This window comes from Trachymyrmex cornetzi, unplaced genomic scaffold (assembly GCF_001594075.2).
Source record: "Trachymyrmex cornetzi isolate Tcor2-1 unplaced genomic scaffold, Tcor1.1 scaffold412, whole genome shotgun sequence".
NCBI classification, from domain to species: Eukaryota; Metazoa; Arthropoda; class Insecta; order Hymenoptera; family Formicidae; genus Trachymyrmex; species Trachymyrmex cornetzi.
In genome coordinates, this window is record NW_017298876.1 from 414,368 (window position 1) to 441,786 (window position 27,419).

The 27,419-nt window shown below is 30.6% G+C and overlaps 2 protein-coding genes across 3 annotated transcripts in view; both read right to left on the reverse strand.

Annotated features, from left to right (window-relative positions):
* Nucleotides 1-4,631: 4,631 nt before the first annotated feature.
* LOC108764334 (uridine phosphorylase 1) overlaps nt 4,632-27,419 on the reverse strand; it is a 33,811-nt gene continuing 11,023 nt past the window's right edge. The window contains exons 1-6 of one of the 2 annotated variants that reach the window (XM_018512510.1): nt 18,385-18,709; nt 12,157-12,280; nt 9,221-9,382; nt 7,810-7,995; nt 6,861-7,193; nt 4,632-6,489 (exon numbers count right to left, since the gene is read on the reverse strand). In XM_018512510.1, the coding sequence (XP_018368012.1) occupies nt 6,304-6,489; nt 6,861-7,193; nt 7,810-7,995; nt 9,221-9,382; nt 12,157-12,280; nt 18,385-18,506 (1,113 nt within the window). In that variant the 5' untranslated portion in view covers nt 18,507-18,709 and the 3' untranslated portion in view covers nt 4,632-6,303. Of the gene's footprint in view, nt 6,490-6,860; nt 7,194-7,809; nt 7,996-9,220; nt 9,383-12,156; nt 12,281-18,384; nt 18,710-27,419 lie in introns of those variants that run through there. The other variant, XM_018512511.1, reaches the window with a different exon arrangement.
* On the reverse strand, nt 18,824-21,639 carry LOC108764335 (uncharacterized). Its single transcript, XM_018512512.1, has 2 exons — nt 21,333-21,639; nt 18,824-18,902 (listed from the first exon to the last, which is right to left on the reverse strand). Exons 1-2 carry the CDS (start codon nt 21,594-21,596, stop codon nt 18,834-18,836), a joined length of 333 nt encoding a protein of 110 aa, XP_018368014.1. The 5' UTR covers nt 21,597-21,639; the 3' UTR covers nt 18,824-18,833.

Genomic DNA, 27,419 nt, shown 5'->3' on the forward strand with positions numbered 1-27,419 from the left:
AAAAGAAAATCTTAACATTCTACATAAATCGATATGTAGGTCATTGGATACAGCGAAAATTTAATTTTGCAAAACCGAACGCGGGCTCGCACAGCTGGTGCGGTTTTATATACTTACGTTCCTGGTGAACGGCGACGGCAATAAAAGGAAGCAGTTATGGCCTATGCGCGCGTGTAGAGACATATATAAGGAACCGAATATAACACCTAACTGTACGTTGCACGAGGTGCTGCGAGCCCGCGCGATATAACTTCCGTTACTGCGCATTATGAGACGTGGAACCGGGCGACATTTATCATTCGAGAGGAGGACTCAAAAAGAGAACTTTCTGTAAGAATAAGACATTTTTTTATACGAATTGTCGACCGGTTCGATGACACTCCAACGTGCTTTGTTTCCGAATGCGTCCGTTAATACCCTCTCTTTTAGAGTGAAATCTCTCTTTTAAAAATTGAAAATTGAGTCGCTCTTTTTCAAGATTATTTATAGTCGATTCTTGTATTTAAGACTGTTTTAAGTACAGTCACGAACCAATCAGAGGACTGTATCAGCGTCTTGAAACATTACGATCTTGAAATAGGGACGAACTATGAATACCTTAGAGTGAGATTCCATTCTAAAGAATTTAGAGAGCCTGTTTAGTTGATTATCGTTTTCTGTCGTAAACGGAAGTGCTCTAAAAGAGTAACAGCGGCAACGATCGACGGCGTCACACTTACGAGACGAACGCGAACGAGGCGGATGCATGAATCTCCCCACAGGCATTTTAAAAACATTTTAAGCGAGACCCAATTAGCATAGTGAGATCGTTACGTCTGAACATTGATGTCATCATTATTGCTATATGATTATCATCACGCTATCCGTCGTTACTATTACCGTCACTGCCATGGCGCGGTGACGAAGTAGTGCGCTCTATACTCGATATTCAATGTCGATACCTACACCTAACTGTATATTAACAATGATCTGTGTAAGGAGTTGAAATTCCAGTATAATAAAATCGCTCTTCATATTCTCGTCCTTCCACTCGACACTCCCGATCACCGTGCGAGGATAAATCAAGAAATAACAATGCATCTCCGTCTTTTTATTCTTAGCGATAACAAGAAAATCGTCATTATTATTTTTCGATCTCCAAATGTATTATTCTGAGATGAATACTAATTTTATTACTAAATTAAGTATTTTATTTCTTGATTATTCCAAAATTAAAACGTTCTTTTTTTTAGAAACTATGAATAAAAAAATAGGAAATAAGAATAAAGAGCGAAGCAAATTTTAAGAGATAATTTAATTTTTCTTCAGAAATTATAATTTAATACGTCAATATATATTATATATGTTTCCTTTTCTTTTTTTTGAAGTAAGATGATGGAGAAATCAATTAATGCCTGTCTAATATATTGAATTCTGAATTGTTTTTATAGTTTTCTTGATATTAAGAGATTAAATATGACTTTTCTTGGAATATATCGCGTCTATCCATTTCTGTGGACTTGATATGCGGATTTTCCACGAGGGACGAAGCTAGAAGCCGAATCATCGATCGACACTTAAAGTGAAAACTGATCTTCAAACGTCCACCATAAGTCTGTCAAAGAGACAAGCGATCGAATTGTCAAAGTCCTTCCGTAATGCACCACTTCCGTTATCCTAACATTTACGAAATATGATATTCATCACCAGACGCAAGTTTGTTTGTGCATTATTTCATAAATGTGCATTATCTTTGCATCCTCAGCCTGCGTCACGTCTTTACCACACTTTCAGGTAGATATAATAAGCAATTTTCTAGTTGAATCCGATTATCTTCTTCAGGAAAGAAATACAAATTAAGACTGTCAAGTACATAATATTTTTTTATTGTCCTTTTATAACGTACAATCAACAATAGTATTTTTTTTTCTTTCTTTTTTTCTTTCTTTTATGTAACCCATGTGCCAGGAATTAGTTTTTAAAAGGACACGTTAGATGTCTTGTGGGTTAGTATATAAATAACGGTTTACAGTGACAATACGATTAGATAGCTGAGTATTAACAAATTTACAATGTAGAACGTCCGGCCGATATCTCTCGACGAGACATAATAGATCAATAGTGTATATATAGTTATATGCAAGGGAGGGAGGGGTAACAACGAAGAGTTTTACAGAGTAATTTATAACATTGTAAGTAGAGAAATAGCCATTACGCACTCGCGAGGAAAATAGATAAGATCGCCACACGAATATACATACATTTTACGTATCAATGTTAGGTACATTTTGTTAATACTCCTCGTACACGTTATAAGTACGCATCACAGATATGTCGTTGTTCGTGGAACGAAAAGAAACGCGAAAAGCAATAGCTAGATTTGGTGAAAATATACCGGTTGTCCCAAAAATGATACGTATTAGTAGTAAGACTTCATTTCCAAAAGATTCGATTCGTCCTTGAATAACGTACTTTAAGATGGTTTTTTGCTATAAATTCCTAATTATTCATTTATAATTAATGAAAGGATTAGACGGTGTGATTAATTTTGTTTTTTAAGGATCATGAAAAAAATAGCGTTTATTCTCAAAAGATTCGAGACTTTTTTTAAGAAACGTGCTTTAAGATGGTTTTTTACCATAAATTTGTAATTATCCATCTCTTTAATTATTAAAGTAAAGGATTTCACGTGATCGTTCAAGTGATCAATTTGTTTTTTAAAGAACACGAAAAATTTAATAATAGACTTTATTCCTAAAGGATTCTTCTTTAAAAACTTACTACGAAATGTATATCTGAATTTTAAACAGTAAAAATGTTTATGTTTTTGTGAAAATTTCATTATAATTTCATTATAATGCGAACGTCTCTCTCAAAAATCTTAACTTTCAAATAACAAAGAACAGTTTTGCACAGATTTTATCTCATTTTCATTTTTACATTTTTAACGGGAATATTATAAAACTTAGTGAAAAGGTGAAAAATTATGCATTGACAAAAATAAAGGATTGAACGATGATTATATTATTTTCTAAAGAGAAATTTAATTAATTTTTTCAATTATATAATAAAAGATTAATTTTTTTTCGAAAAAGTAAACTACGAAAAAGTGAACCATTGTTGTTCTGAATTCAATTCTAAAAATTCATAGAACACGAACTTGAACAAGATTTACGCGTGAAGATAATAAAAGTGAATACTCTGTCATTCGTGCACAACTTTCTCGGAACATTTTGTAAATTTTATTTTGGACAATAAAAATAATCGAAAGTAAATCTCAAAGCACATGTTGCAGGTAAGTCAAAGAAAAAAACACGGTAAGTAAAAAGTGAAAGTATTGCCAAATTTGTTCGTTTGGCATCAACATGCCGAAATTTAAGAAAATATAAAATAGGAAAATTCCACACTATTTCATAATTATTCACTATTAGTACGATTGATATTACGTATTCGCAACTCCTCGCGCCGCAATGAATGTGAACGACGAAGGCAAATTGTGCGCACCGGCTAACAACCATCTTAATATCATTATAATAAAGATGTATCGCACAACTATACAACTTTGCTATCTACTAGATAACGGAATATTAATTATAATAACGAACAGGACGTAACGTGGGCGCTCAGGACTAGGCAGTATTTTTCGTTAATACGCAGTCTCGCGTTATGATTGACACGAAATCATGAAGAAGTGCAAAATATTGCTTTGTATTTTATATTCTGTACTTGAATCTTCATATTTTTAATAATATCTTACACTTCGTTGTAAAGCATAAATTGTTACGGGATAATTAGAAATTTGTATTTTGAACCTAAGAGAGAGTTATCGTCGTACGTTTGTCTTGTTATAGAGATCATATTTCGTAGTTTATAATTAATAATTTGTTTGCAATAATTACATTTGTATTTATAATGTTTGTTTCGCGATTAATATATCTTTCGTTTTAATTTAATTATGCATAACAACACATGAATTTTAAATATTTACACTGAAAAAATTATTAAATCTTAATATTTCTTTAAATAGTAGGTACTAAGTAAACGTTTACTTACAGAAAATATGTATTTACTTAATAAAAAAATGATAGTTAAATTAAATTAATAATTTTTGTAGCAAATAAATATATATTTACATTTATTTAGTAAATATTTACTTATAATTATTCAAATATTTATATTAACAAATTTAGTATTTTTGTTTAGTGTATACGAAAATATTCGTTATAATTTTATGTCTCAGAAATTTATCCACTGTTCTGGAAATATGACAAATAATTAATGGCTATTAAGCTCGCATAGCTTCTTTTTCTTGTAATAGAAAAATTTGAAAATCTTCCTCGTTTTATTAAAATTTTTAAGCAAAATTGTAATATTTAACATTAAAAATCACGAATGTTGTATTTACTGATCAATCTTGACCAATACGTACAGAAAAGTATCAAATATATACGTTATTGCAGTTAACAATTACATTGTTTGTGACAAATCGGTCATTCTAATTTTAGCTGTATCATAACGTATATTGGTCACAGCAGGAAACCGAGAAAGGATTAAGATATTATTTATTAATAATTTTTTTCTTCTTTTTCTTAGGCACCTGAGTTTCAATATTCCGGAACGCATACGAGGAGAATATAATTTGTTAGACAATCTGTTGAAACGTTATTTTTATTGTAATTCCTAATCCAATCTCTGTGCAGTTTAGGGCATTTTTGCGAATGTGTTCCCGACATCTATATGCATATTGTGTGTATGTGTACATAGTCTTCACCCACGTTACGAGTAACAGTCGAACGAAAACGCGCTAGTTGTTTGACTATATTTATATGTATAATTCTTTTATATATGGAATGTGCTTTCCTACCCAACTGCTAAAAGTGCTAATACATAGATTCCATGTCGCCGGGTGCATACGTCACAGGCCGGCGGACACGCGTAGCTAAATTTACAAGTTCTCTCGAAACTGCTCTCGACGCAACACGCACCTCATAATAAACCGCGAAATAGGTCCGTTAGCGGATTTCATCTAATTTCTCAACACAAATCCCTGAAGATTTACGAGAGAATCATCGTCGCTCGTTTAATGAGTAAAAGAAAAAAAATCGTCCAAACATCGTGCATTATCGGCGAATAACGTAATAAACGCGTGTTACAGCGTTCTTGTCTGCGAAAAAATCCTAAAATTAAATCTCTACAGAACTACGCGATTCCGATTGCACCATTTTGACTAACGCCCTCCAAATAATTTCCTTATTGTATAACAGCGATCATAATTCTGTACATTTTAGGTGTATCGAGTAGTTTTTATTGATGTTTTAAATAGCAAGAATTTAAGTTAACGATTCAATTGCATATAATGTTACAGATCGAAAGACAATTTTTTAATTACGATGAAAGATCACGTTGATCAAGACTGATGCAATCCGGCCTCGAAAGATATGTGGTCGTGAAAAATGTGCACTGTTTTCGAGCGCAGTTCGTAGTAAGTTTCTGCACATTTTGTACTTGGATCACCGCACGAAACGAGCAGTACAACTTTGGCGGTCGCTTCGGTATTGATTAATTTTTGGAGGTCTCAGGAATTAACGCGTTCTCGTGGTGTGCGCAACGGCGGCGTGCTTTCTCGCAATGCGAGGAACTGTATGGCTCTTAATTACGATTATTATTAATAATCTACAGAACGCAGGATACGGGGAGCTCGTTGATAAAATAAATCTAATTTGAAGTTCAATTGAATATTTAACAAAATTGGCATACGCACAGTAAAGCTGCGTTTCATTACTCACTGTGGCTATTGAAAATCTGGTACATGTGAATTATAGATTTTCGATACTCGCAGTGAATAACGGAACGCAGTCTAAAATGCAAGACAAGACTGCGTAATTTAACTATTACAAGTCAACCGTTCTAGGAAGTATTCTCATCCACAAAATTTTTTTTCTTAAATATTTCGAGTAGGAATCTATCTAAAGGAAGATTTAATTAACGAAGAAGCAGATTTGAACAATTTGGATATTATGCACAGAAATAAAACGTTTGCGATAATTGCATTTGTCAAGAGATGCCTAAAATATCGTATTGTGGTGCATGATATGTGAATTGTTCAAATCCATTCCTATGCTCAAATCCTTCGTCTCTTCTGTACTTTAATACTCTGTTATCACGCGACTTTCTTCGCGAATAAATCAACTTTTCGCGAGCAAATAAACGGATACAGCGGCTTGAGCGGCATAAGTACATCCGATAGTCGAGCCGACGGCGACGTCTCCGATTGCATCTTGGGAGATCTTCGCGGCTGCACATTTAGATTTGTTTGAGAATCATTTAATCATAATTCTCAGATTCCTGCTGCACCAGTTTGAATCGGCGCGGACTCTTCACGTACATGGAACCATGTGAGCCCTCGAGGGAGAGGCGACCCTTGCGCTGAAGGTACGTGGTGATATAGCGTGCGATCAGCTTCTGCGGTCGCATCTGCCATTCTTCCAACACTTCTTTGGGCGCCAGAACCTTTACAAATTATGAAGATCATTTAGAGGTGGTTTTCGATTAATTCAGAAAAATTAAACATTCGACGTTGATTGTTCGCATATATATTGAATTATAGATAACAGTCTGAATAAATTAGCAAGTTGTAATGTAACTACTATATTTTGTTGATTTATAATTTTGTGTCCGACGAACAATATACAGTACGCATTTACTTCGTTGTGAAATTGTTATATGCAGTTTTGCAAAGTGCATATAAATGAGAATGCAAATTAACTCGCGAAAGTTCGCTGTTCGTGACGCAAAACTCGTTCAAGACATATATATAGGATTCTTCGCGAGCGTACGTAGAGCTTAATGTCGAAAATACATAAATTATATATATATAATACCTGGTCGCCTTTGAGTCGGTCCAACAGCGTCACGCACACCACGGCGGACTGGATGCCAGCGTGGTGCGTTAAAGCGGCAAAGCAGAGGCTCTCCATCTCGATGTTCACCACGCCAGCCTTCTGTAACTTCATGAGGTATTCCATTTTGTCGGCCTCGGTGAATTCGCAGAATGCACCGTCCAGGCGGCCTTGGCCCTCGTAGAAGTCGTTTGAGCACATAGTTTTGCCGATCACGGTGTCGTAAGGATCATCGCGATGGGCCAAGCCCTTTAGATCGCGAGCTAGCTGTCGGTCGAGTTTGGCTGGTCGGCGCACCAATTTTCCGAGTACCATCTGCAACGCACTATCATTTAATACTAAAACTATTGACAATTAATTTTTACTATTTAACTCTAATTGATGTTTGCTCCGATATTTCCTTAATTGGTATTCGCAAGTCCAGTGTATGTACATGTTGTTGATTCAATTCTGAATTAGTTTTTAAGTGATTGAAAAATATATATATTTTTTATAATGATGTTAATAAAAATTTTATTAACTTTATTTCAATGTACTAATTTTCCCCTGTGTGTAGCTATAATTATATCCAAGGGACTAAAAATTATCATAACAATGATAATTGTTATTTATCATAATAATTGTCACTATTATAATAATTTTTGGTAACCATGAAGAAAAATACATAAGAAAATGTAGAAATAAAAAGATCTCCGAATAATCACGAAAAATGTTCTACCCTCCTTGAATAATTTTTATAAAAAACTACAAACCACAGACTTTAATACTTCTAGTGTTAATTCTCCGAATTCTTTTATATTGTAAATCATAATCGTAAATCATAGTCTGCAGACAAAATTTAATTAATTAGTTAGAAAAAATAGAATAATATAACAAGCTTTAAACTTATCAAATTTTTTATTATATATATGGATTTTATAAAACCACTAACCAATTCCATATAAGGTTTCATCATTTCATCGAGAGCTTCTTCCGAGATGATTACCGTACCACCTTCATGGCCGATACCACCGCAAGTGCCAATCCTGATGAAAATTGGATCCTTTACTTTTGCATGGTACATCAGCTTGATAACTTCATGGAGCAGAATGCTTACTGAAGGTATACCCATTCCATGCTAAACAAATATAAATATTTTATTTATAAATAGTCGTGATTCTTTTTATTAAGTTTTCTTTTTCATAAAATTTGATAGTATATTTATCATAAGTACAACTAAAGAAAACGAAACCGATTATTATTTCGACATACATGTCTTGTACTACAAAATTTGTACTGTGATATCAGATTCGTTCGTTTATAAAGACCCCGAGATATTCCTGCCAAGATTTCAATAAATGATAATTACTTTCAGCAACCAAATAACATAATTCCCGAATTCCGCTCAGCTTGCTCGGCACACCGCGTGTGTAATTCGCGCGAAGCGAAAAACGATTTAATCGTCCAGGCGTGTAAACAACGTAAGTAGAGTACAGCGGAGCAAAGCAGGTGCTGAACGTAATTAGTGTGGAATGTTAGCGAATTTGTTTGCCTGCTAGGAATGAATTGTCTATTTCACTACGTCGGCGCCACGTTCAACCTAGCGATTAGAATGTTGCAACATTTTCTTTTTGAAGAAACATTGTGCTCTCTTATTAATTATAGCGTCATTTATTATCACGATACTCTGCAGGAATTTGTTTTCTTCTTTGAATTATTGACATTATTTTTTTTAAAGATGTACTTAAAGATATTACTTATATAAAATCAGTCTTTATATATCAGTCTCTATATATATAATATATACTTTTAATTTTTTAATATTCTATTAAGAAATAAAATTTAATGTAATATACTGCAATGACGTGCGATATTATTTTATTATTTTCAAAATCTTTAAAAACTCCTATCAAGTTAATTAATTTTGAAATTGATATTATTTTTTAAATATTGATGTTTATGCAATTATACAAATTATTTAATATTATAATTTCCGTCTTAATACAAAAAAATGATCAATGTATTCGAATTATGCGAAATTAGTTACGACTTGAAAGGATAACAACTTTCAAGTGTATCGTAAACACGTTCGTCTCATTAACACTGTTAAACAGGTACCTACGACTTAATTATGCAAAAGTAAATTTGCTCGAAACATGGCTGTAGACTTTTCAGTATACAGTCTATTCCACATTCCAATCGCAGTAACATAGTATGAGGTGTTTAAAGAACCACTTGGCCGTCGTCATACTTGACTTCCGTCGTTTTCTCGATAATTAACGACAAATAAAATTATCGTCGAAGGGAAAAAATGTTTCACGTTGGAGAAACGTTCGAAGCATAGGTACTCATGAAAGACTCACGCTGATAGAGAGAACCGGGCCGACTTTGTACATTGAATAGCGATAGGAATTTTTGGTGATATCGAGGAGGGTCGTTCCAGCTGGTAGCTTGTGACCTATCTCCTGCATGATGTAGTTAGCGAAATGTTCCATCCTTTTCGGTGTTCCGCCCATGCAGACGAACTGTAACGAGAAAAGTGCGCAATTATATCAAGTGGTTTGGCACGAAAAGAAGAGAAAATAGGTCAATTGTTAAAATAATAATCTTTAAAATAATAGTTAGAATTAATAAATGGTTCAAATAGAGAAACAATACAATCAACAAAGAGAGACAGCAAGGCGAGTTCATCGTTAAAGTGATGTGACCCGAATTCTTCAAACGTCTTGATTCATCTTAAATGTCAAAGATCATCGGTTACGATAGTAAAAATAAACGAACGATAGCCGATGGTGTAATCGCACGTCATTGAAGTATATTCTGCGATTTATTGATGTTGGCTGACATCACGAACGTATCGCGTGACATCGATAGCTTTGCGCGGTCATGAGTGGTGCGTCTTTCCATTTCTAATTCAGATCGTACGTCAAGTGCAGGAAGCAAGGATGTGTTGATTAATCGATTATTGACAAATGTAATAAATATCCGGCGAGAACATCACGTGCAATTGCCTCTTGGACCTCGCGGGAAGCCAAAAGTCCAATATTAATAAGTGATATAACATCTTACGTCATACCATTTTGCTGTTTATACGCGATAAGTTTAAATGTACATGTTGAAAAGAAGACAAATTAGACTTATTTTAATAATCAAAAGACAAAATTATACACGGTAAAAAACGTTTCGTATTTGTGTTAAAAATGGTCCATTCAAGTCCTCGTTAAAATTTTGTGTTGAATTTTTAACATATTCAAATACTAATTTAAAATAATGTGATTATGTTATTTAAATAGTTGGGCTTAAATTGATATTTAGCACCTTTTAGTTCAAAATAATAAGAATTTATGAATAAATGAATAAATAACATAAAAATAATGTGTTTTAAAACAAAAATTCTAAAATAAATGAATAAAATATATTAATTTAACAGGTTTAATAAACGGATATCATAAATGTTTATTTTACTGAAAAAAACATGCTGTGTCACGTACAAACTGTGTCAATATTAATTTTTTTGTATTTATTCTTTAAAAATAATTATTTGTGTTATCTTCTAACATATTCATCTTTTACTAAATTAACACATAAGTGGTTCATAAAATAAATTTGAGTGGACCATTTGGAACACAAGAAATGTGTTAAATTTAACACAGATTTTCCAACGGTATAACTGAAAGGGATCTTCGAAAAGTAGGGAAGACTGAGGCCGGTTGTCACAGTTCTTGATTAGTGATTTTTTTGAAATATTATATATACGTTATAATATACTTATATCCTTTAGGTATATTAAACAGAATATTACTCGTGAATTCATCATATCGTAAAAATAAGTTACTTAATTTTAAATGAAGCTGCGAGAATGTGACAATCAATCCCGTGTGTGTTCCGGGTTGATTGTCATATGTCCTAGGATTGCCAGTAGCATATTTGTTATGGACAACACATATAAAAAATATAATTTTTATTTTAATATCAGTTCTATATTTTGAAAAATAATAATAATTATTAATATTTTATTATTATTATTAATTATAACTATTATTAATATTATAGCAGTAATAACAATGATATAGTAATAATAATGGATCTTCTTCATAATTTTTTAATGCAAATATAATCACAAATATCAAATACTTTTCTCTCTATGTATAATTATTGCGTGATTTATATTTGATCAAAAGAAGTTGCATTTAATATTTACCATTTATTATGTCATTGATGTGAGATAATGAGAAAAAGGAAGAAATAACGCCGCTGATTAAAACACACTACAACGTTAACGAGAAAAAAATGGTGAAACTATGATAACGACGTAATACTTCTGATAATTATGTCATTCGAGTTTCATAATATCTAACATGAAAGTATATATAAATGTTTAATTTAATAGAGCTATGCGTTTATAAAATTTATTTAATTAATTAATTAATTTTTAATAATAACATATTTGTTCACATATCTTTATCATAATACGTTTTGCAATATACGAATGTTAACTAATAAAATAAGTGTAACTAATGCACGAGCATCGCTTTTTGTTGTTCAAGATTACGCACGTGTCTATTACACTATCAGCCGACTATTACTTTATCAGCCAACTTATCTTGATAAATAACATCAAATACTCTTCAAAGTGCCGTATAGTAGAAGAGAAGATGGTATTATGGCACCCCAGTTATATTTTACATAATACTTTGTTAATAATCAATATTTAAGTTTAAAACTCGACAATTACATTCGTTAAAATTTTGTTGAACCGATTCTGGACTCAAAGTTACGAAATATCAAAGAAAAAATGGGTGATAATGTGGCCTTCCGTAAAAATAGCCTTAAAATATTAGTTTTGTTTAGAAAACAGTATTTGGTTACAAAATTAACAAAAAAGTAAAACATTTTAAAATGTATGCAAATGAATGTACGTTACATGTAACTTTGTGTTTGCAGGAAATATAATTGAGCTTTAAATTAAAAGTGATTAAAAATAAGTCTTTTGTATATTAAATTTTAGACTTTTAATAGAAATAAATATTATGCATTTAGAAATTTTTATGGGATCTTACTTTAATAGACCACTAATACTGGGGTTAGTTATAAGATATATTAAATATCACTGAGCATTAAAAATTTTTTTTAAATGCAAAATGTAATGGCAACCAACTAAATTTTTGCTAAATAGAAGTTGACGTAAAATTGCTTAAAAAATACGTCAACAAAGTTTGTCCAATTATTTCAATGAAGATCTTTACCTAAATGTACTTCAGATCTTTGTACAAATATAATAGGAATTTCTTCGATTTACCTTGACATCACCAAACATCTCAACCAGATCGTGGGAACCGCTGCCGAGTGCGAGATGATACAATATGTCCTGATCCATGAGTTCGATATTGGGATTTCGTAATCGTACGGAGCCATCGCTGTACCTATAAAACATGGAAAACCGGTTTGACTTTTTATTTTATGATAGAGGGTATCTTAAATATCTATTAAAAACCTTTTACATGGTCATGAATGCAATAAAATATTTAATACAATAATTGAATAACTTCATCGCGAAATAGATAACATGTATCATAATACTGCAACCACAGCAAAATATTTGATTAACGTTTCAACAATATACGTACTATGAATATAATAAATTCCCCTTGTTTATAAAATATACAATTATCCGAGTTTACAGTTTACACAAGATAATTAGTATTCAGAATTATTAATTATGATGTTTGAATAATATTTAAATTATATATTATCTTATTTCTGATATATATATTTAGTGTATATTTAAGCAAGAATATTAACATTTAAATGTATAACATTGTAAATTAATTAAAAATCGGTAATTTTTTTGTATAATACATTACGGTAATACATCTACTGTTTCTTTGCAATACTATTAAAGATAACGATTAAACCATTGAAGACGATAAATGCCTTTATATTGTAAATCTCAGCGTTTGCATAGTTTTTGGATTATCTTTAGATTGCGAAGCACAAGCGAGTTCCGATTAAATTGCGGTGATGGCCTTTGACATCACGACGTCATGAATTTGATTCTACGGCAAACGATAGAACGGGCAATCGCATCAACGTCGAAAATTGACTTCGTTATTGTACTCGTAAGCCTAATCAGTTCCGACTGTCGACGGATTCGCGCATCGTAATTAAGTCATTTCCGTTCGATGGCCGAATAAATGTATTTCGTTTTTGACCCTTCGGCAATCGGAATGTACAACGTGATCATAGGAAAGAAATCCTCTGAGATGTGTAACAGTTCAATATTTGTGGAAAATGATTCGATGAAATGGTTCAATATTTATACTTTGACATGCAGATTTAGGAGTAAAAATATGAAGGTTATGGAATATGGATTGTCAGAAGTAATATCTATAAAGATATTATATTTCAAATACAGAAATAGGTCAAGATGGAGCTGAGCAGAATAGCAAAGTGCTCGTCTTAAAGCTCGCTGGATTGTTTACTTTTCCAGACTACCTGGAAGAGTTTTCTATGGAAGAAAATACCCACCGATAGTTCAGGTTCGCCCATTGTTCCTGGGTGTATGATACTGCTCGGCAACGTAAATGTATACAGTATACTTCTTTAATTTCTGCCTTGTTATTGATAGCTTCGATTTATGAATGTGAAATCACAAGCGTTTATTAATCCGTTTAACTATGATGATCGCTAATCTAATGGACAATATTCACGAGTCACATTTGTTATACTTTGACATCTGTTACTTATATCTGGGTCCGAAGAGACTGTAAATGCTTATACGATTTGCCACAATACAGTTTTAGTCATTATCCTTTAACAATAATAAAAATAAAAGGCTGTAAGAATAAATCTAGAATAAATAAGAAAGAAAGGCTAATAAAAGTCAATTAGTAAATTACTAAGTACTCGCATGTGTTTATATAATTTACTGCGTTTATATAAATTAATATTTTTTTTTGTGATTATTACGTATTAACATCTGTGTTGTTCTTATCAGCTCTTCTTTCCTATTTAGTCTTTAATTATTCTTTAATTTGATTTTTATCATATGTGTCGACTTTTATTGCGTGTGGTATTTAAATGAGAACGTTCAAACCTTTTTCGTTACTTATAGATGAACAAAGAAAGGCCTCCGAAAAAAAATTTATGAGAGATACGTTCAATATTTGATGAGGGATATATTATCATAGGAAAAGGTATATTACAGTGTTTGATCTTCTTATCAGTATATTCCTCACATCGTGTATATAACTTGTAACACTGTCCACGTTGTCCTCCTGAGAAATTTTGCATACATAACCAGTGTGAAGATGTTCACCAATTTCCATCTAAATGTCTCACTATGTATGCAAGCTATTCAGAAGCTATTACTTCTCGCTCCTTCAAATATACATTGATGAATATGAAATAATTATTAATTCATGTCTCCATGAAAATTTAAAAAAGGTCTTTGATTCTTAACGATGTGACAGTTAACTAATTCTACTAATCAAGTCTCGGATTACGTTTCTGATAAAGTAAAGTTCAGCTGAAATTATCTGAGAAATAAGTTCTGATGTTGAGACCGAGTTACTTAATAAAGTAAATAAAAGACTTTCAAAACTGATTAAACTTTTAATAGATATTACAGATGCAGCAATACTTTCTTTCCAATCAATTTAAATTATGGAATTCAATTTAATTGGATTGGATTGAAGTAAAATTACAAATTTAGGGTTCATTCTTGATTTACTGTCGTTGATTAGAAAGTTGTAATGACGAATAAACATTATCTTTTGTATCTTCGAACGTACTTGGAATCATCCGAACAAGAAATCATCTTCCTTATCTGTTATTAGATAAAAATCAGAAGAGAGAAACAGATGTATATATATATATATATATATATTTCGTTATCAAATACAAATCGAAGAAGAAAGGTCCAGACAAGCCCCTAAATCTAATTTTTTTTTCACTAACCATAGCTTCAACCGTCTATTGCTTATGTTTATCAACTTGATTTTAATCTTTGAATTAACATTAATCTTTGAAAACATTTTTGCCCGGGAATAAGTAATCCGATCACAAATCATCACACGTTTCTCCAAATCATCATCCCTTTTATCCGCTATTATGTAAAAATTAAAGAAGAAAACCAGTTATATAAACTGATATCTACCTAGCTGCATCTTTTTATTCGCAGCTGTAACTGGTTCGCCAATCTATTAGCAGATAAAGAGATTTATTCGAATTCTTTATTTCTTTTATACCTCTCATCGATAAAAATCAAAGAATTCTAAACCCCTAAGTGCCAAACCTCTAATCAATTATTTATTGATCATAACTTCAACTATTTGTTGCTTATCATTATTAATTTGATATATTTTAATCTTTAAAAAAAAATCTTGTTTCTACCACCCATATCTTCGCTCGAGGAAAACTATCCAAGGTTCCTCATTTGGCGTTATCTGTCTTTTGTATGACTTTGCGACGGGCTTTTCATTATTCTCTTCACGCAAGCTCGACAGAAACTATGCTCACACGCGAATAATATAGGGAATGTGAAGTTACAGAGTCTGTTGTCTATACCACGGAGTTGTGCTCGCCATATTTCCGTTGTTACCATCGCAAGACACAATCATGCATCTTCGTTTCATCGTCAGATATAGTATTATCGTTCTGGTACCTCTTCTTCGCGTATCTCGCAATAATTTCTTATTTCGCTCATACTGAAGAAAAGGATAATCGAGTTTTTCTACTTTATATAGTGTATTCTATGATAAATGTGAAAAAGAATGCATCTTTTAGTATATTAAGGCAATTAATGGATGGTTATAGATAAGATTATATATCAGAGTGTCCCGAAGTTTGTAAATTAAAATATAACAAAATATAGCAAAAAAATGTTAAATAATTTTTTAACTTGTATAAAAGTATTTGTCATTTGTCGTTTCAATTTTATAATATAATTTTTTGAATAAAGATTAAAAACTATGTAATTATATACAGTCACAGATTACGGTTAAACGGCCATTTATTCGTAAATTACCGCACATTAACAGTGTTTGTTTGACATGCATTATCTATGTGCGACTTACAAACAAACGGTCGTTTAATCGTAATTAATTTAAAATTACCATAATTAGTAAAAAATTAGCAGTTTAAAATTGAATGCTTAAAATTAGTCGTTTAATCATAATTAATCTAAAATTAGTCTAAAATTACTTAGTTTTTTACTTTTAACTACTGTTCGGACAACAAATGGCAAATATGTTTATACTTTATTTTGTTGGAAACTTTCTTGCTGCGAAATTTTGATTCGTAAATTTTGGGGCACCCTGTATATTTCTGCTTTTTTCCTATTGAATAAGTAAATTAATATTCAAGAAACACCAAAAAAGCAAAATAACTTTAATTTGATTCTTAACGTCAATAAACAATCAAATTTTAACAAAAAATCATCACTTTGACTTTCATGACGTTAAAATAAAAATAAAGTCATTTTGACTTTCTCTTGACTTGGTGTTTTTCGATTAGCGTAATTTAAATAAACTGTTGCTATCAGAACAATAATTTTATTAACACCATGGTGTATTATTTACATACATAATATTAATAAATTAATTGCGCAACAATTTATTTATAATTACGTAAAATGCCACTGTCGACGTTACGAGCTATTGCGTATTAATATTGGAATATTCTATAATAGAATTAATATGGCATATAAACGTACAAGAGAAATTATTCCATTTTCAATAATTAATATACGTAAAAGAAACATATAGAAATGAACCAATGTTTGTGCACATAATCCTTTATTACCAACGCCAGCGAATTAATGCACGTCAATTCGTTGAAATTCAAAAGCGCAAATACCCCATTTTCTCATGAAAAAAATTTCATATTCGCGATAATAATAATCTACAACAGAACTGCAAGAGAGATTTGTTCTATAGTACAATTTCCAATTTATTTTATATTACTTTCAAAATATAAACGGAATTTATCGTTTGCCTGACGTTTACAGTCTATTTTTTTCTGAAACGAAATGTAGAGTTATGACTGAAATTGAACTTGGCAAGCAAAAAATGAGGGTGTATTTTTTCGTCAAGTCACGAGTCTCTTGACAGTATTCACGACCAATCTCGTGAGAAAAATCGATTCTCGTGGTCAGTCAAGTCTGTTTGTTGAGATCTAGCTGCCAGTTTCCCGTAAAAAGAAAATGCCTCGTCTAACTGCGGTACTACTTGATCTCCCCGTATTCCCGTCTGCCAACTTTACGCAGAACAAACATAATAATCTAACTCCGTATATCGTAAAATGGATTTAATGGAATGAAATGGAAAAAGCAGCTTTTCAAACATCAATCTATTTGTGCATTTATTGCATGCTAGTTTTCATAGATTTTGTATTTTGACAAGTTGAAATTGATTACACTACGATATATCAATAAACATTTTCGTTTACGTAAATTTAATTTACTCAATGAAATAAAATAACAAATCACAAACACGTCAGCAATTCATATTCACAATTGTACTGTAATTTTTAATATCGATCTTTTGACAATAACACTTTGTGTAAAACAGTATTATAGCTTTTAATATTTAATTTTTAAAATTAATTCTTACATGAAAACTCGCTCTTTTGTCAATCATCAAACATAAATTCACATCATATATAAAATTAATTTTAAACAATCCGTAATTGAATAACATTGTGCAAAAAAGAGTTAATCCATTAATTTGAAAAAATAATTTATATACAATGACTTACGAAACTGAACTTGAATTATTATAAAATTTTTTTGAGACTCTGTTTCCGTCTCAATTGTCTTCTTCAAATCAATCGTTAAGTAATTGTTGTGTATATTTTATCAGTTTCGTAAGCCATTGTATATCACTATATAATTGAGTTAGTATAAACACAAATAAGTGAAGAAGAAAAATATGCGGTTTAATAATATTTTTGCATGAATTTTGCAATTTCCAGAATATAAACTGCACGCCGATTATTTTTTGGTCTTGAAATACAATCCTAAACTAAAGCCGAAATACATAATATGTATAAAAGTATGTAGTATAAAATTCTTAATTATAAATTGATTTATTAATTTTAAATGTATTTACTTAAAATTTTTATTCAACGAAATAGTTAATTTTTGCTTGTTTCATAAAAATTTAAATAAAATCTAAATTTTTTCACTAACAATAAGAAAAATGTCTAGTTGGATTAATTGAAATTCTAAAAATGAATGAACCAGAATTTTCTGGTTGAATCCACTAATTCTACAGTGAAAGAAAAGATTGGCTGAATATGGCGTAGCATTTTTAATTGTTGCAGCAGTTAATTAAAAAGACTATACCATACTTTACCATCTAATTTGCTTCAGCCAATCTTTTCTTTCAGTATAGTTGAGATAATTGGAATTCCAATTGATATAATCAGACTCTTCTGGTTCGTTCTCAGGGTTCGTCTGATTCTTGACGGGCAAGTGCAAGGTAAGACCTTCTAGTTTTCATTGTCTGTAAAAACGCGTCCCTACCTAACCGGATTGACGCATTCTTTGGATTCCATGACCTTGTCCTGCTCCATAGGTGGCTTTAGCGAACAAACGTGCTCCTCCGACTCGTCCAGAGTTCTGTCCTGGCAGGCGCACGTCGGCATCCTGATTTATTTTTCAAATCACAAATTGCACCACCTTGAAAATCAGTAGATCGTCGCGCGGACAGAAGATTTTGCGGAACTGGTCGATTCTGATTTTTACCTCCGAGGGTAGCGGTCCGTTAACGATATCAGATAGCACGATATAAGTCGCACGTTTCGTGTCGAGCCGATCGACAATATCAGAAAATAGTTGTCGGCGATTGCGACGGGATCTTTATATGTCACCCGAGACAAGTACCATGCCTCATTCTCACCCCACTACGTCGCTGCCATTTGTGGCCAATCGCCGGTCACGTTCTCTTCAAACACGGATACACGCGTAACCGGTCACTGACTGGTGCAAGTGCAAGTTGCAGGCCGCCAATGCAGACGTCCGTGTCGTGCCAGTTCACACAACTATCGGTAGCAAAATGCAGGTATAGGGTAGGGATGAGAGATTTCGAATCGATTTTCTGAAGACCAGGACCTCTATTCTTGAAAAAAAAAAAAGAAACGTATACGAAGATCTAGGGAAAGGGAAGATGAATGAATACCTTTATCAAAGTAATTTCCTCCATTTTCTACTTTATTACTAATTAATAATACTTTATTAATAATACTTTGATTAAGGTATTTCCCTTCGAAACAAATCAATTCTGGGGACGAAAAACGACAGGAATTACGTTTAACACCTAACACATGTTCATACGTCTCTTTTTCTTTTGTAAAATTACTTTTTAGTGTAATAGAAATAATAATAGTAATGTGAAAACATTAAAAATAATTGAAGGGATAATTTTCGCATTGTTCGTTTCAGAAAGAAACAAGTTTGGGAAAATGTATAAAAAACTGTTCATACACAATTATGCATAATTTTAGATATAATTATACATAAGTAATTTTTTTTACATTTTTTCGAACTTGATATTTTTCTAACAGTATGAAAATTATCCTTTTAATTATTTTTAATGTTTCCACATTACTATTATTATTTCTATTACACTAAAAAGTAATTTTACAAAAGAAAGATGAACACATATAAACATATTTCATAGATGATTATATACGTTTATGAATATTATATATATTTATATACGTATTCATGCATGAAAATTTTTTTACTGGGATTCGACTATAATTGGTCTCAATTTTTTACGATTTGAAACTTGAAACTTAAGTTTTACACCTTAAAAATCTTATTGTAGACACTGCTTTAAACAGACTATGGGTAGGAGAGACTAGGGACAGTTGCAACGGAGGTAAGTTGTAACAATGCGTATATTTTTTAAATGATAAGAGATAAGATAATCATATGCAGAACAAAAATAATTAATTGGTATCGAGGTCTGCATCTGCTTCATGCCATCAATCGCGTGTGCGCCGTATGTAAAAAAAGTTATATGTACTGTGCTCAGACAAGCTACATAAGTGTAAATTTACGATTTTATACTTTTTTGCTTTAAACTTTCAAATAAAAGGCTTTTTATCATATTTTCAATTTATTCTAAAATACGTTTTATCAAGCATGTCTTTTTTAAATATTTTTAAGTGATTTCAAATATATTCATATATATTGTAAATTTTGACAAGATCGGTTTTTGGTTAAAAGTCGGTACTTTTAACCGTATCGCTATTACAATTAACGGTAAATGTTAAGAAGAGCCCGTTCACCACAAATTTTAATAAAAATACACTGAATCGATACGCTTTCGCGTAAAAATAAAGATCTGACAAGAAAAAAGGAGTCGCTCTGCTTTATGAACCGAAATATTTTAAGTTGACGATGCAAGCACGCGCCAAGGTCACATTGTTATGCTCTATGGCAATTCGTGCGAATACGTTGTAAGTATTTCTTATTGTAATAGATATTATTCACTGCTTTACAAACACAAATTCTCTGCTTTAAAAACAAATTATCTATTCTGAAACACAAATTTATTGTTTTAAAAACAAATTCACTGCTTTGAAACAAATTCTCTGCTCTAAAACACAAATTCATTTTTAATAGCAAATTTACTGTTTTTTAAAAACAAAAATAATATAAGAAGATAATTTCTGTTTTAGAACAGATAATTTATTTTTAAAGCATTGAATTTGTGTTTTTAAAGCAGTGAATTTATGTTTCATAACAAATAATTTATTTTTAGAACATGTTACAACTTTCCCTAGCTATGTTTCATTTTGTTCCAAATTGGAGCAAGATGTACTTAATTAAGATTTTGATATTTTACTCATAAATAGCCTAAAATTACACATTTTTGCAAATAGTATAAATCTAAATAGTTGGTTGTTGCGTCATGTGCATTATAAGAAATAAATATATGTGTTATAAATATAGAAATATATGTATCTTTCTAAAAATTGGTACAATTATCCCCAGTCTGCCCTACCGAAATTTTTTAGAACTATTAATTTGTATTTTTTGAAGCAGAATCTAAAAATTATTATATATATGTAATGAATATTTATTATATAATTATATTTATATATTATATAATGATATATTATACACAATATACATAAATTTATTATATAAACTTATTATAATAAAAGAATATTTTTAAAACTTGATATTTTGATGTAGCAAATCGGAAAGTATATCCGTGAACTCTAAATTTTGTAGCTGTAGAAGCGTTCATCATTTTAAGGTCTTGATCTCGGATAGAATTGCACTTATCGAATTTTTCGCGTTTCACGAGTTAGAATCGCAGTGCGAAATAGCAGTGCGAAATGAAATTCGCTGTTTCCCTTTTTGCCAGACTGAGAAATTGGAGTTATTTTTGCGCGACTAAAAGGGTCACCGGAGACGTTACGTAACTAATCCCCTCGATCTACAATTTCACACACCTGCCTGCTCCGAGGAAACATAGTTCGGGGTGCTTTTATTTCCGTTGGTATATCCATTTCTTTTTTACACTTGGGCGTACTTCTCCGTGGAAAATCATGAGGGTAAGTTGCTTTCGCAAAACTTCCACGAGCAATTCGTTTAAAAATTGTTCCAAAGCTTCCCGCGGGATATCGATAAATAAATGTCATCTCGATGGACCGGCACGCTTTCTTAATAACGCTCTGGTGAACCACTTTAATTTCCGCCGTGCGTTTTCGAACCATTAAACGCGCAAAATTTTATATTGCCGAGATAAGATACATTTCTGTTATAATGATATTTTCTTTTCCTTTATAATGATATATAACTAATAAAATCTTGTTATTTCTTTATAAAAACACTACCATCATTTTTTTATGCAATAGAAACGAAATGTGATATCACATTAATTTTTCGTGATAAAACCTTCGATAAATTAATTTTTCTTTTTAATATAAAATCAGCGAAAAGTTCCATCACTGCAGTGTCCAACAAGTATATGTATCTCTCTGGTTGTTTAATTGTATTTCTAATAATATACGTTGATCACTTTTATTTCCGGGTTTTGTTGTATTTGTATCGAATCACGAAGAATCACAAATTTTATGTTCTTGGCACTGGTATAGTATCAGAATCGATCTCACGTCACGATTTCGGAAAATGCTTATATCTTCCATACTTTCGAAGATCAGTTGTTTATTTTGTCACAATCACGATCACTTTGCGCCAAATAAAAATATTAACATCATATACTGATTTTCATAGTTCACGAGTCATTATTCGTGCAAATCATTACAAGCGTGATGAATCGGAGCAACAGATAGGAGTGTTAGTCGCTCGACAATCTTCGTAACCCCGAAATGATGCTAAATCGTCGTTACTTTTAGACCGGTGCCAACCAATGCTGTACTTGCTACGTCAAGTGCACCACTGCGTTTGAATCGTCTTTTGGCAAGCAGAAAATGTCTTAAGATAGCATAAGCTTAAAATATTCATACACATTTGATATTTATTTATTTTTGGTATAGTTCAATTAAATATTAATAGATATAGTATAGTTTAATGAACTAACCGATAGCTCATGATATAAACGATTAACACATACAAGATTATAATTAACGATTAAAAGAAAAAAAATTCTTTGCAAACTAAACTTCTGCAGAAGGAATGTAAATAGCAAAACCAGAATCTTCAATTGAATTTAACATTTCATTATAATAAAATTATAATATTATAATTTTATTATATTATTTCATTATAACACGCGGTAAAACATTTTTCATGCATGAATATGTATAAATATGTATAAACATACATAACATGCATAAATATTCATAAATATGTATAATTATATATAAAATATATTCATACATATTTCGTACATCCTTCTTTCTTTTATAAAATTACTTATCAGCTTAATAGAAATAATAATAGTAATGTGGAAATATTAAAAATAATTAAAGAGATAATTTTCACATTATTTGTTTTAGAAAAAAACAAATTTGGAAAAATGTAAAAAAATTGCTCATACATAATTATACATAATTTTATATATAATTATGTATAAGTAATTATTTTACATTTCTTTAAACTTGATTTTTTCTAAAACAAATAGTGAGAAAATTATCTTTTTAATTATTTTTAATGTTTTCACGTTACTATTATTATTTCTATTACACTAAAAAGTAATTTTACAAAAGAAAGAAGGTTGTATGAACACGTATGGACATATTTTAGATATAATTATACATGTTTATGAATATTTATGCGTGTTTATGTATGTTTATATTTACATATATTCATCCATGAAAAATTTTTTACCGGGATTACATATAAAATAAATTTAATTCAATAAAGTACTGAAAAAGAATTTGATTGCATTAATTGGAATTCTGGTTAAAAATGGACAAATCAGATTTTTCCGATTAAATTTATTAGAATCCTAGTTGAGATAACCAGAATTCTGATTGATATAATAAGAATTTTCTGGTTCGTCCATTTTTAACCAGAAATTTTTTTAGTGAAGTTATCATCTTTTCTCTTTTTTTTTAAATCTTTTTAAAAATAAACGATAAATAACAGTAAAGATGCACTCTTACAGTGAAATTTTTATTTATATTTAGTATTTATATACAATTTACAACGAGTTATAAACAATAAAATTTATGTGAATAAGAAGATTCAAAAGAACTCTGATAGGAGCTAATTCTTTTGAAAGATTGATCTGATAATCTTCTCAACTCTGATCAAAACTAATTCTTTTGAAAGATCGATCAGACGATATTATGAAATGCACATTTATCGCATATCTGATAAAGTAATATACGTCAAGCAGACATCTATTAGGATTATCTAAAAGAATACATTTTTATAATAATAGATCGTTACACGTTTTAATCAATAGATACTTTTTATTTAGTGACACATGTTAACACAAACATCGTTCTGTCTTTCTTGGCATCAAATTCAATAAGTAACAAAGAAGGAGCGACTTATGTCGACTTGTGTCACTAAATGGAAAGCATCCAATTACATATAGATTATAAAGCAACAATCATAAAGATTTCAATCTGGAAACGTAGTCACCTTTAATTTCTTTATTAAGAAAAAATATTGAGATAATAAAAAATGCTGCGATATCACAGCGTAATCTAACTGGATGATAAAATTAATAGATATAGGATTCTGACAAAAAAAATATATCGTTTATTTTTTATAATTTTATTTAAGAAAATTTATTTTAGAATCTATTTAGAAGAAAGACATGATGTTATTCATATCTAATATATATAAGTCGTTATTCATATCTAATATATTATCGAAATAACATTTCTGTGAAGCCGATTAATTTTCTTGTTGAGTTCAATTCATGAGCAGTTATAATCGCATATTACAGTTTTATGTAATGAGGAATTAATAGTATAATAATAATAGTGTAAAAATAAAGATACGGAATGTTATGACAATTACTCACGAATTAGCGTATCAAATTTAGTTTGCTCAATTTGGTAGAAATACATCTTTGGCTGAGTAAAAACATATCGATCTGAAATTCTATATATACGTATAGTGAGAGCAAGTATTCGTATAAGGAAATTTGCTCGGAAATTTGTTATTAAAAGTCTTATTTGTAGAAAATAAATATTAATTAGCAATTGTATATATATATATAATGAATACGTTCTGTTCTAACGTAAACAAATGATCTTCGCATGTATTTCTGATTTTAGAAGCTAAATTTCTCATCTGTACAAATACTTTTTGAGCATTCAAACAATACAATTTATAATTTTCGCTTATTTTTCAGATGATATATTTTATATCATTGATACGCATCTTTTTGGTATATATAATTTTAAAAAACATACAGTCTATTTTATTCTTTATGAATAAATTGTTAATTATATATCCAACAAGAAATGATCGTCAATTAAACGTCGAATCGACGTCAAATTGATGTTGAAATCATCGTATTTATATCGATTCGACATCATTCATTTCTCGTTGGATAATATTTCTTTTTAAAAATAAAGTTTTTTTAAAAAAATATTTTCTTTGTACGAATATTTTTTGCACTCACTGTATATATATGTATATACATATATTATTGAGATACCAATAAATTGTGTAATAAAAATATGTTATACATATCCTTTTGATATCCTTTTACTTTTCTATTAGTTCCTCAAAGGAAAGGAAGCGATTAATTTTATCGTGATTAATATTGAATAAGAAATGCTGCTCACAAATTCCTTTTGATCATATATACCTAGTAAAAATAAAAAATAAAAAAGTAAAAATTAAAAAAGCAAATAGCGCGTATAAAGCTTCGGTGATGTCTATATAGTTATCCAAATTACTAATATATTTATTTGTTTACAATATTTATTTTATAAATTTATTTTTCAAGCCTCAGAGAATTCGTTGAAACAAATGCATTTACCGTTCTACGAAATCAATTCAATCAATGCGACCGAATGATTTTCAATTTAATTACAAACGCGTGTAAACTTCGCTTTATGTTGATTTTTCGCCTGTTGTTCTACTTATTTCAAACTTGTTTTTCTTCTCTATAGAAGCGGAATTCCGTTATACAAGCGATCATGTTGTCGTCTTTTTGCCCAAGCTTTTAATTTCGCTTCCTATCGCGTGCATGACGTATATACAACCGCCAAGCGCTTTTACGGCGTTCATCCATTTTGAATTTAATCGATGAATATGAATTGAATAAGCTATATTGTTCCCAACAGCAGGCAGCGACACCGCGATGCTGTAGTAATATCCGTCGCCTCGCAACTGATATCTGATAGGAGTCGTCGATATCTCGCCGTTTCAAACTTTAGAACTCAACGATGTGTATGCGAATCTACGTTATCAGTCATAGTCATGGACACGTGTAAATGCAGCCTCGCATTTGTAAATTCAGACCTAATGCAAACAACTGCGATCGCATAATGATGATTATCGTGAAACGTATATAATGCAATATGCGAGAACGTGCAGAGTGATCCGCATTATAAATGTCAACACGGCATAATGAAACATGTCTCATTAGCTTCAAAACTGATAATGGAACAATCATTACTTCGCACGGTTTTATGATGTGTGAAACTACCATACTAAGAAAAAGGAAAATTTTGAAAAGAGTTCGATATTTAAAAAGGTGTAATTAAGGGAATAATGCTTTTTTATAGATTTTGACTTTCTGCGGATACGATAAAATTATTAAAACGTTTGTGGTATTTGGGGAACACTTCAAAAATTGAGCACTAATATGGTATTTATCTAATTTCAATATTCTTCTTAATTTTTGAGATGTTTCGCAAACGCCACGAATATTTGATAACTTTGTTGTACTCAGGAAGTTAAAATTTATATTTTTTAAATAATATTTCCTCTACTTATATCTTTTGAGCAAACATGGGCCTTTTTTAATATTCTCTAAGAGAGGATTTTTGCTTAAAAAGATGTAAGTAAAAGGAATAGTGTTTTTTGTAGATTTTGATTTCCTGTATACGATATATTAGAAGTGTAATTTAGTTTTGAGGATTTTTTTCTTAAAAACTGATTTATTTAAACAACATATCACGTAAACGTTTATAGTAACTGTTGTACGATCAACATTTAATTCTCCGGTAAGTTCTGACGTGATGTATTGGATTGTATTGGATTTTCGTTCAATAATGCTTGCAAATCTGCATTTTCAGCTTTTGTCGTTGACATTAAAATCACCACTTTTGGTAAAATCGACAGAACAAATATTCACACGCGCGCGCGCGTCTTAATTGATGGAGCAACATCACCATAAATTTCTATCAGAGTTCTATGACCTTCAGTCATTGTTTTTTTTTTATTAAAAAACAAAAGCAACGCATGTCGAAAATGCTCTTTAGGAAGTTCCATTTTTTAAATGGTATAAAAATACGTTATTTATTGCGTCTATCGTTAGTAAACGACTAAATATCATGGAGTAATATTAAAGCATTAAGAAATAATAACTGTGATTGGAATGTCTTTGGCAACACTGATATTAATGCCATCTTTTGCAAAATCCTCAAAACTAAATCATACTCCTAATAATTATTAAAAAGTTCGTAATGTTTAAGAAACACTTCGAAAATTAACCCCTTTGATACATTATAATGTACATCAAATTCGAAGACATTATCCGTTGAAATTATTTAATAATAATAATGTAATAATAATGTGAGAGTATAACGCGGTTAATAGAGTGTATTTATTGTATATTTTCCTTACTAATAAGTATAAATTTCGAACGTTTCGACTCTTTTTTGAGTCTTCTTTAGCGAGATATATTCATACAATTCAATGTGTAAGGACACTTCATTCTAGATGGAAGTCACTCCTGGATTGACAGATCCAAAATGAAATTATTTAATTCTATCAACATTATCTGAGATTAGATCTGTGATCAATAGATATCAGAATGCAATTTCATATTTTTTTAGAAAGCAGATTGAAAATAATATAAAAATAGGAATTTGTCTTATTAAAAAAGTATTCTAAAAATGCATATTTATTTGTATATATTGTGCATATTTACATAT

Bases quoted from the DNA above. Each gene is read 5' to 3' on its own strand.
- LOC108764335 (XM_018512512.1), bottom strand. From the start codon at position 21,596: ATGGTTCGAAAACGCACGGCGGAAATTAAAGTGGTTCACCAGAGCGTT. The intron at 18,903-21,332 runs GTGTGTGAAATT...TGCTACCGATAG, and splicing joins TGTTTCCTCGGAGCAGGCAG to TTGTGTGAACTGGCACGACA.